General features: G+C 45.4%; 1 protein-coding gene across 1 annotated transcript in view; it reads left to right on the plus strand.

Annotated features, from left to right (window-relative positions):
- The first annotated feature begins 2,196 nt into the window (after nucleotides 1–2,196).
- The window catches only part of LOC149366776 (uncharacterized), a 51,591-nt gene continuing 42,814 nt past the window's right edge, over nucleotides 2,197–10,973 (plus strand). The window contains exons 1-2 of the mRNA XM_089571751.1: nucleotides 2,197–2,287; nucleotides 5,641–6,115. Of these exons, the coding sequence (XP_089427877.1) occupies nucleotides 2,197–2,287; nucleotides 5,641–6,115 (566 nt within the window). The remainder of the gene's footprint in view (nucleotides 2,288–5,640; nucleotides 6,116–10,973) is intronic.

Below are 10,973 nucleotides of genomic sequence, written 5' to 3' on the forward strand. Positions count from 1 at the left end.
GAGAGTGAAATAATAAACACTTAACTTTATCATTTATCCTTATGTTGCTTTGTTAGAGTACAACAAGTTAAACCAGCCGCGGTGGCTCGGTGGTTACGGCGCTCGGCTGCTGACCCGAAACACACGGGTTCGATCCCAGCCGCTGCGGCCGAATTTAGATGGAGGCAAAATTCTGCAGGCCCGTGTACTGTGCGGTGTCAGTGCGCGTTGAAGAATCCCAGGTGGTCGAGATTTCCGGAGCCCTTCACTACGGCGTCCCTTATAGCCTGAGCCATTTTGATACATTGGACCCTAATAAACCAATAAATTAAGTTTCTTTGTGAGCGGTTACTATGTGTGTTAGATGTATTTTATACGCTTGTTAGTGTTTTTACAGTTTTATTTTCTGTTCAGTTTCAACGTTTTCTGCCTGTACAAGATATATGGTATATGCTTGCTAGTTTTTTGTGTAATTGCATCTTGTCTGCCATCACTGCTCGATAGGGCAGGGGCCCCTGTAAGGCTGCGCCTTTAGCTCCTGCTTATTGAGCGTTTGTTACCTCTATAAGAAAGCAATGAATAAACTTCGAACTTGAATCAATTTATTTACATTTTTCTTAATTAATTGCATTCGCTCTGAATACACCCATTTTCACCTCAGTCACGCGTTTTGGTTTTTCAAATTTGGCGCCGTTTCTGCTTGCCCGTCTCCCTACTATATCCCTGTCCAGCCTATTCAACGGTTCAACGAGTTTTGCTTCTAATTAAGTAATTAAGTAACTGGAGCGACCATATTGATTACATCTGTTCATCTGCGTAAAAAAAAACTTGGATTTTTGAAACACAAGCTCAAAGGAGCACCCAGTCACGTTAAGCTATTAGCATATAACTCTCTTATTCGGCCGAAACTTGAGTATGCGGCTATAGTGTGGGATCCGTACACCAAAAAATACATAGCAAAAATAGAAAACGTACAAAGGCGGGCTGTGCGCTTCATTTATAATAAATTCAAGAGAACTGATTCCCCATCTGCTTTAATGGCCCCCAACGAAATTAAACCTCTTCATATCAGACGGAAAATTGCTCGATTAATGTTTCTTCATTCACTCATCCACGGAAAGTTTGGATTTTCTTCTTCACCTTATGTTACACCTTCGACTACACGAAAAACCCGTCACCAACATTCCCATGCCCTAACACCATATTTTGCAAAAACAAACTCGTTTAAATACTCTTACTTTCCGCGCACAATAAACGATTGGAATGCACTGCCCGAACAGATTGTATCAAGTGATAATTTTGAAAATAATCTTAGAAATTAATTCTTGTGTGCAGATTGATGTGTAATGTATTTCCTTTTGAATTGTGTATTTCTTCATTTGTGTCATGTGTAAACCTTTTGCCTATGTAATAACTTATGGCGTTTTTAATTATACCTTATCTGCCCTTCCTGCTTGGACCACATGAGGTCTGCAGTATAATGTAAATAAAATAAAAAAAATAATTAATCTATGTCAATCCAACTTTTTCGTTTCGTTAACTATAACTCACCAAACACATTTCAACGCATTTAAAATTTGTTTTCACTCCTTTGCCTACTTTTCCACCATTTTGCCATCCACGGATATTATTTACCCGTGCGCTTACTATACCAACCACAGAGCTATTCGGTCGGTTTTTTGTCATTTTTTGTTATAAGTAATTAACTAATAATCCTATCGTCATAATTTTTTTTGCGCATCATCCTCACATCGTCTTCTACTGATAGAGGCCATTTGTTTGATCTGAGAACACCAAAACTGCTGCCGACGCCTTTCGAAAACCTCAAATTGTGGACATACTCAAGAAAGGTTTTTTTTTCGAATTAAAAAAATTCTATCAGTTAATTTAAGTTAATTATTCAAGCAATTATTGATTCATATGAGGTATAAAATTCACGCCTCGTCGTATAATTTAGCTGAAGAGGCCGCACGGACGTATCTGGCATAGTTTTTAAAATAAAACATGTAAAGCTTAAAATAATCAACCTGTATCCTTTTGCAGCTCTTAGCCATACATCGTGAGCGCTCGTCGGGTTACTTACTTTGGTGCCACACTTTAGTCTGGTCATACCAACTGTTGAATACGGCGACATGGTGAAACTGTTCAAGGAAATCTTCAGGATCCTCGGCCGGTGAACCCTTGAACGTGGACGGTAGTCGGGGCTGGTGCAAAATAATGGGGGCTGCAGGTGTCGTAGCCGTCGTTGACGTCGGAATTGAGGAGTCATTCTTTGCTTGCGTGCAGTCCGGTAGTAGTCCGTACTCAGGTAAACGCCTCAGGATACGACGGCTGCTTCGCACTTTGCCTTCGGTTGGGGCGGCTTCTGCGGCTTTCTCGTGATCTTCGAGGTGGCTCGGGCTGCTTTGGAGGCTCCCATGGGGTGAGGGCGACAGGGACATCTGTTAGCACCTCCACCAGATGTCACGTAGTGATGACTGCAGTTAGGAGAGACAGAAGACAGCGAAAATGGCTTCTAAACAAAACCCTTAATTTGGGCTGACTTGCGCCCGCGAAGAACTGGAAGAGTCGCGGTGACGTAGCAACAAGCGTGCTCGACGGTCGTCGAACAGAATGCCCGCTGGTCTCGTCCGGGCTCAGTTTAAAGCTGATAGCGAACTTTCGAGATAAAGCTTGTAAAGTTGTCAGACCATTCTGCAACAACGTAGAATCACCTCCTCCTGGACGAGATCAACCGAGATAAATCTGGTCGCGTCTTGCATCAGACACAATGCGATAAAGCGGCGTGCCGGCAGCTTTGAAGAATGAACGAACACAACAAGGATTCGCGGTAATCTAGAGAGGTGTTGAACCGGCCGTGTTGTCTTTTTTTTTGCTGTGAAGAAAGGCGAGCAGACTGTTAGTTTCCCAAGCGTCCCTTGTTTTGTACTGTTAACACGACTCTCGTAATTTTCGCTTTAATTCGGACACCTTGTTTACACGCTGAACTTCAGTAAAAAGTTATTCATAAGAGCGCAACACACGGCGGAAAGTTTGCAATCAAAAATAGCATCTTCATGCTTTCAGAACAAGGCTTTACCACAAGCCTTTGCCACTCCAATTAAGGAAAGATGTCAACATGAACATACCATACAAGATTCCCCTACGTCTAAGCAAGGTTGCCGTATGCTGCACTAAGGCTACGACTGTATAGTACAAGGAATATGTACCTCAAATAGGAACTAAAGCACAAAAATATTTATTCTTCAATCCAGGTACACAGATTTGTCAGCCTTCCTAAAGACTTTCACGCTTCTCTTCATTACGCAGGTGGAGAATAGCTAGTGATCTGCCATGCCTTAACCCTCGCCCCATTGAGTACAATCTCTTACTAGCCCGCTTGTACCATCCGACGACCGATGGCGCTCGCCTCCACACGACACACTCTCTCTCAAGTGCGCATTATTCTTATTGCCCGGACCCGTATGGATAACGTTTGCAATAGCTAGCGAGGGAAAGAGGAAGTTTTCAATTTAGAGAGACTGCAATACTTGAAGTAGACAAAGTCTTGTCCATGGTACACACAGGAAAACATGTGGCTACTCTTCCAGGAAACGCTACCCACTGCGACAAGCGCCGAACGAGGGGTCCCAGAAGGACACTGTCGTAGTTACGTCAGGAATGCGAGTACTTCGACCGTAACAACATCTCCCGTCTATCGCTCGAGCCGGGAAACTTCGGCAGCCTCACGTGCGGTAGATCCCGATCACGTGTGGCAGCGATTCGCTGGAATGTCGGGAACGTGACACCCCTGCCTTTGACGACCGAGAGCAGGCGGGGGAGAAGGGAGTTCGGGCGGAGGTCAGCTATGCTATCAAGCGAGGTTATCGCCATTCCACGTTGCAGTCGCTTGCGAATTGCACAAGAGTGAAGGAACTTCCTTTCAGTGTGTGATGAAGGGACGACCATCATGAAGGAGGAACAACCTGCATCGCGTAGTAGTGAAGCGTTGCGTTGCCTTGTGAGGGAGTAACTCGAGAACCGTGGAGCCGGCGGGCGGTGGCATTCTTACGCGATCACGTCCGGTGTAGTGTTCGAGCTTTTGGACCAAGCGCCCGTACACGACATTCGAGGAATAGATTACATAGGCGACAAGTGCCGCGCTGTGTTATGTGCGCTCAGTTTTTGTCGCACGTGAGGTGGTGGTAAGGCTAGGTGAAAGAAAACATTTTCGAGTATTTGCTGTTAACATTGCTCTATTTGAAAGCTAGCTGTTAAAAATAGCTTAATAAAAATATGCAGAATCCTCATGAAATTAATATCGTAACCTGAATCATCAGCTGCAACACTCTGAACAGACTTTAAGGGGACCATGAGAATAAGAAAAAAATATGATGGGCTGTGCTAGACTAGTGGTTATTAACATCCACTGAAATCTTAAAGTAATAATATTATTACCCCAAAAGAGCAAGTTTTGCTGCAAATAAGTGATGAATGAAGTGACTGAGGTTTCTGACTCACACAAGAGTCACTGCTTGACTCGAGTAAACGTATTATTCCTGCTGCTCCTCTTTATAAAAGGAAAAATAGGTGACAAAAACTGGAATCTGGAGTGAGCAGTGGCCGTTCTAGGTCCGCGATTCCTATCGACATTAGCAGTGCGAACGCTCAGAGAATAGGGAAAAACCCCACCCCAAGACTCGTCTGGCAGCGGCACTGAATAAGGCCTACCACATACATGAGACGGATATTGTATTGCGTATAGTTCTCGCGTTGTCTACGCGATTAATTATGACTCTGTCGTGTTTATACTTCCTACTCGTAGAAGATTCACAATTGCTTCGTATTTTATATGTCGTGGTGTCTCAGAACGGCCGTACTGTCGTGCAGGAATGTGTGAGACTGCCAAAAATGGATGTATGGTTGTCAGTTAATTTCATAATAGAAATTGCATGCGAGGCATGCATTGGTTAGTGAAAACGCATAGAGGGGGAGAAACTCAAATAAAGGACCGCATGTATGAAGCTCTGTGTCAGATCTCTGACAAACCAGCACTGTACTTGGGTCTTAATGTTAAATTCTTCTCGGCATCTGCATCTGACGTGCCTACAAGAAAAATGCACGAAGATATAACGCTTCGTATTGCATATGGCAGCAGAAGTTTACAGCGACTAATCCTTCTACAATTAAAGGCACACTGTGAAACAGAGCTAAAGATTAGAAGTTTCGCAGGTCAATCTGCATATCAAATGGACGTGGTGCTCAGATATCTCTCCCTCCAATAACAAGTCCCTTGAACTGGGTGCTAGTCCAGTACGTCAAATTTGTTCATGGTTACCATCATGCACAGGTACTGACATAAGTAAGCAGAGAAGGGTATGCCTTACTAAACTTAATTGCTCATTGCGCCACGAAAACTAGAAGCGCAAGTTCTAGGTCGAGTTATCTCTGATGCGAATTATAATCATAATAATATTTACTGCTGAGAAAGGCCCAATTGCAGTAAAAAGTTATTAGCTTGTTCCGTTTAGCTGCACGTGTGACTGTGCAGCCTTTCGTTCAGCCGCGCACAAAACACTGCAGTTGCTCCCGAATTTGTACTTCCGTTCGAATGTATGACGCGAAAGGATTTCCTCGCTTCAAGAAACTTAACATACCCTTTTCGCCTTCCGTTTGTTCCAGTGCCACTAGCGGACGAGGTGACCGTTTACCCGTCGTCCCTCTCGACACCCTGCTCCACGTCTCCCTACCGGGAGCCGGACTCGTCGGGAGGACGTCCGCACGACCTCTCCAAGCCGTCATCAGCGCCATCTTCCGCCGTTGACGCCGTGATCAGCACACTGCCTCCCCTGGCTTCTCTGTCCTCCTCGTGTCCATCATCTTCACCTGCGATATCCACGACATCGCCTATTGCCTCTTCGTCGTCTTCCGGTGAGCCCGCCTCGCTTCCGGTTTCTCTTCCGCCACCTCCGCCACTTCCGAGACCTCCTGGTCGGGCCCTAAGGACACCCAAGTGCGCCCGGTGTCGCAACCACGGTGTAGTGTCCTGTCTAAAGGGTCACAAGAGGAGCTGCCGGTGGAAGGACTGCCGCTGTCCCAACTGCCTTCTCGTGGTGGAACGGCAAAGGGTGATGGCGGCACAAGTTGCCCTGCGAAGGCAAGTCAAAGAGCTCTTATTCATGACATTGCCGAACCTAATACGGCACGGTTGATTTATAATAATGGAGTAATTACTCACTGACATCCACCTGGGCGCAGCCATACGGCTACAAAGGAAAGCTATACAACTTTCTCAGAAACTTTGTAGTTAAAAGAAAAATTCTTCCTGCTCCGTGGTTCGAACCCGGGACCACCGCTTTACCGGAGCACTCGCTCTACCAATTGACCTAACCGGGAAGCAAGCTTATGGTAGGGCGAGAGCGGATTGATCAATAACTCGAAGTGGGAACAGTGTTGGTCAAATGTTTAGGGGAATCCCCCAAGGTGGTCTGTAGCCGTATGGCTGCGCTCAGGTGGATGCCAATGAGTAATTACTCCCTTATTACAAATCTACTCCACCCTGGGGGATTCCCCTAAACATTTGGTCAACACGGCTGATTTAGTGTTGAAATTATAGGTTTGATTTTTCCTCGATGCTATAACGGTGCAGTTCAGGAGAGGATATTATTCAGGGACATACGGGAGCGTGCAGAACCAACCATGATTCACTATGTCTTTGCGCTTGATGCAGCCGTTACGTTTAAAATTAAATGGAATGAATTCAGAATTTATTAAACATGGTTGGGTACGTAACCGAGCGTGTGATTTGGGAAAGTTGATATTGATTCATAGCATGCGCAGACACGCATAACAAGCAAAGAGCGCACAGTGCGAGCGCTTGCTCCTAACTGTTTTTTTATTTTTGCATTTGTATTCGAAGAAACGTGACTTGCATGCCTTTCGCGCGAGTGGATATGCTTGAGACGTCATTCGCCGCCTTTTAAGTGAAAGCAGCGATTGGAAAGGCAGAACAACATTAGCGCGGCTGATGATGGTGAGAGAAGTACCGGACCAGAAAGTGGTTAGCAAACGTAGTTCTTGTTTCAGAGGGTGGGTTTCCAAGGACCTGTTTTCTTGCATCGTATCTGCCAGGGGGGTTTGGTTTTTATCGAGAACTATTAGGAATGGTAAGAGCGTCGGTGCCCACAATAACTCCTGCGCATTAAAACTTTTCGCATTCAAACTCCTCAGAGAACTGTTTCTTGAACTCAGTTTAAATCGAAAACGTACCATTTCCTCCGCATTTGACGTCACTTGCGCTTTCCTTTTTTTTTTCATGCTTTCAACTTTATGTTAGTGTTTTCTGAAAGTGTTTTGAGAAGCACCACGCAAAAGTCAGTACTGTGCCCGATCACCACACACATGAACCCACTTGAAATAGTCCTTAAGTTAATAAGAAAAACATGACTCGAGAAATCGAGGACCTGCCACGTCTGTTTCACTTTACCTTTCACCCAATTTTCAGGTCACTTGGACTAGCATTTCTTTCTCTTTTTTTGTTCAGGAGAATAAATGTCCGCGTTAGGGCTTACAAGAAAGCAAAAATATACAGGAAGGTTGTTGGAAATGATGGAAGATTTTGAAATGTTCTTATGTTGTTGATTCGTTTTAAGACGAATGGACCTCAGTTTCTAAACCAAGCCATGTGAATACCTCTGAAACGAAGTTTAAGGACCTATATGTAAGAAGAACGCAAAACACCTGCAAGAACAGACGTCCAGTTCAATAGAGTTGCCCAGCCTCATTCGGGCGGACAAGAACAGTGACCTCCAGAAGCCCCCAAAAACAATGATTCTGAAATCTCTCTGCTTTTGGCGCATCCGGTATATTATACATCAAACCAGAGACATACTCACCTGTGAGTATCATTCTCTTCCATCCTACATACAACACAGTATCCAATTTGTTTGTGGAAAAAGCAACAAATTTGGCGCGGCTCACGTAGAGCAAAGCGTGCCTGGCAGATATGATATTTCAATATATAGTGGTAGACTGCTTGTTTTTCACATAATATAGAACCGCAGCAGCGATAGAACTGTTTTTTTTTTTTTTTGCGTGTCTGTGTTCGAAAAGTTGAAAACTGCGTTCGAAAGATGATTGCGAAAAAAAATGATACACAACACAAGAAAAGAAAGCGAGAAGTCATTTTTCTAAGTGGGCTTACTATATAAACGTACTGCTTTTTTTTCACGTTACTTTGAAGCTTCCATATCCTAAAAGGACGAGGACTGTATATCACGTAGGGATCCGAGGGCGCATACCACGTGAACTCAATACAACGGCTCCCCGAGAGCGCATTCACGTGTCACTGACTCCCCGGGCTAGGCGGATGAGCGTAAAATACGATTGCTGGTCGAAAAATAGAACAAATTGGGAGTTCGCGTGCTTGGGAAGCGAGGCATGGAGACTGTTTCGAGAGCAGCCATGCTTTATCTTCCCTCGCTACTCCACTAGCTGGCTGACAGAGCAGGCCAACCACAAACCCTCTTCAGCAGGCCGGGTTTGAGAGATTGTGCTGCATTCCAATTTCTCGTATCTCATGCACCGCCCTGCGTCCCGATGTCGAATTGGATCCCGAGAAATATGACCGTGCGCTTCTTGAGAGAAAACAAAAATTAATGGGCTGTCATGGTTACCATGAGAGATAGTCAAGTTTCTCAATCATAATCTTGCGAGGCTACGAACGGAGCCTAAATGATGAAGTTTAGAAACTGCGCAATAGGACGAGGACAGGACCTAAATAAATGAATACGACTGCACGTTTCCTTACCTTCTGCCCTCTTCCTTTTGCCCGATTTCTATCTTTACTCGAAAATTGAACCAACTCCGCACGAACGTCCAACTGGCTGATGACGTAGCCGTTCTTCGAAAACAGCGCAAAAAAAGGACACGGATGACACAAAAGTGGACAGGCCCCTTCTGTGTCGCCCGTCTCCTTTTTTTGCGCTACGTTTTCGAAGAACTGTTACGAACTAGCCCAAACCAAGGTACTGTTACGTGACGTAGCCCGCATGATTATGATGCGGGCGGCGAGGTTCAATGTGATCATGGAACTTGATGCAAGAAAGTTGCGTAGTTGGTTCGCTTTGGTTGATCACTTTGATGCCTTCAATGTATTCAACGCTTTTTTCTCACGACGCATGGCACAATTTTTCTGGAGGGTGATGTTGAGCGTAGGCGTGCGGTACTTTTGGTGGGTAGAAGTGGTGAGACGAGGGTGGAGGACTAGGAGGACGAGGGATAAGCTCGCTAGCTAGGAGATGGTGGGGGAAGGCGGGAGTTGGCTTGTTGGTGGTGGCTTTTGCCCTCCGTTCTTGAATTGGATATTGCATGCGCTCTTAGTTTGTGCAGTACTTCTGCACGGTTGAGGCTCGTGTGTAGGTGTAGGGTAACGCTTGGGGGGGGGGGGGGAGGGGCAGGGGGGGTGCAGAGCTGGGGTGGAGACGTGGATGGAGCTTCTGGAGGTTGGAGGATTCAATCGCCCAGGAAACTGGACACAGAAGAAGCCGGGATTTTTGCAGAATGACAATGGCACTGCTGTCGCAGTAAAACTTAAGCACAGTTTGTCTCCCCCTGGGCGAAATTAAAGCCTCAGTGACCGGCACAAACAAGGCACCGAAATATAGTCAATAGCTGAGCACCGCGAAAGGCCACACGCTCTTGCCCACAAGCTGGGTCCGAACACGGCATGCTTGTTCCAACCTCGATCGTATAATAGACACAGGTACACAGATGTTCTACTGAGCACTCTGAAGCGCAATGACAAATTCTCATTAGGTGCTATACCCGCCGCGGTGGCTGAGTGGTTACGGCGCTCGGCTGCTGACCGGAAAGACGCGCGTTCGATCCCGGCCGCGGCGGCCGAATTTCGATGAAGGCGAAATTCTAGAGGTCCGTGTGCTGTGCGATGTCAGTGCACGTTAAAGAACCCCAGGTGGTCGAAATTTCCGGAGCCCTCCACTACGGTGTCCCTAATAGCCTGAGTTGGTTTGTGACGTTAAACCCCAATAAACCAATAAACCAATCATTAGGTGCTCCATCATACCGCGCACGGTTGGGCTCAAGTGATTGAAAATTGGCCTCCTGATCAGGTCGAACTCTTATTGAAAGATCAGGCGTTGGACGGTACTCGTACGTTAAAATTAAATTGTGAGGACCCCTTTAGTAAAATCAGCACATTGGACAAATAATTGTTTAATTTTATGAAAGATATGAAAAATTCTCTTCAAACCACACTAGTGTTCCAGATAACTTGCAGAGCCTTGCCTCAATACTAGCGTGTAAATGCCTACCTATTCCTTGTTGACCCCAAATTGAGTCACTTGTTGCTCGCCTTGTAAATAACTGCTGTGGAATCGTTTCACTGCATAAACACTGTGCTTTAAAAATCAGCGCAGCGGCCGCTATCTCACAAAACAAAAGTCAGTGAAATAGCATTTCCTTGCTGTTGCGATTTGCACTGACGCCTTCCAAGAAGTTAATACATGCAAGCTCTTACAGGAATGCTTAATATTCTTTTTAGTGCTAAAGCACTGCCACAAGAGGTGAAACCAGTCGACCGAGTTTGTGTGAAGCTTCACCTTGAGGATGACTGTTGCCAGACCATGAATAAGTAAAGAATAAAATAAATATTTACTTTTATTTAAGCACACTGTAAGCCTAATTAGGCTCTTACAGGAGCGGGCAAAATAATGGGACTGTTATACAAAACAATAGCATATGCAGTATAGCATACACAAGATAAAAAAAAAAGCGTCTGCGTTTGGAAGGAGCGGCGGCGCCAACATTTCAGTTGCGTTGGCCACTGCACGACAACGCTATGCTCTCGCCACAGCCGATCACGCTTCGCGTTAAACTGCAGCACAAACTCGCGCTGTGCCTTGCTCATTGTCGTCTTCATCGACTAATACTACTATTGAACTAAAATAATCGACAGATGTGCCGACGACCGAGCACAAAAAAAAAACCATGAACCA

Source organism: Amblyomma mixtum, chromosome 1, assembly GCF_055824585.1.
Source record: "Amblyomma mixtum isolate Tamu chromosome 1, ASM5582458v1, whole genome shotgun sequence".
Taxonomy (NCBI): Eukaryota; Metazoa; Arthropoda; class Arachnida; order Ixodida; family Ixodidae; genus Amblyomma; species Amblyomma mixtum.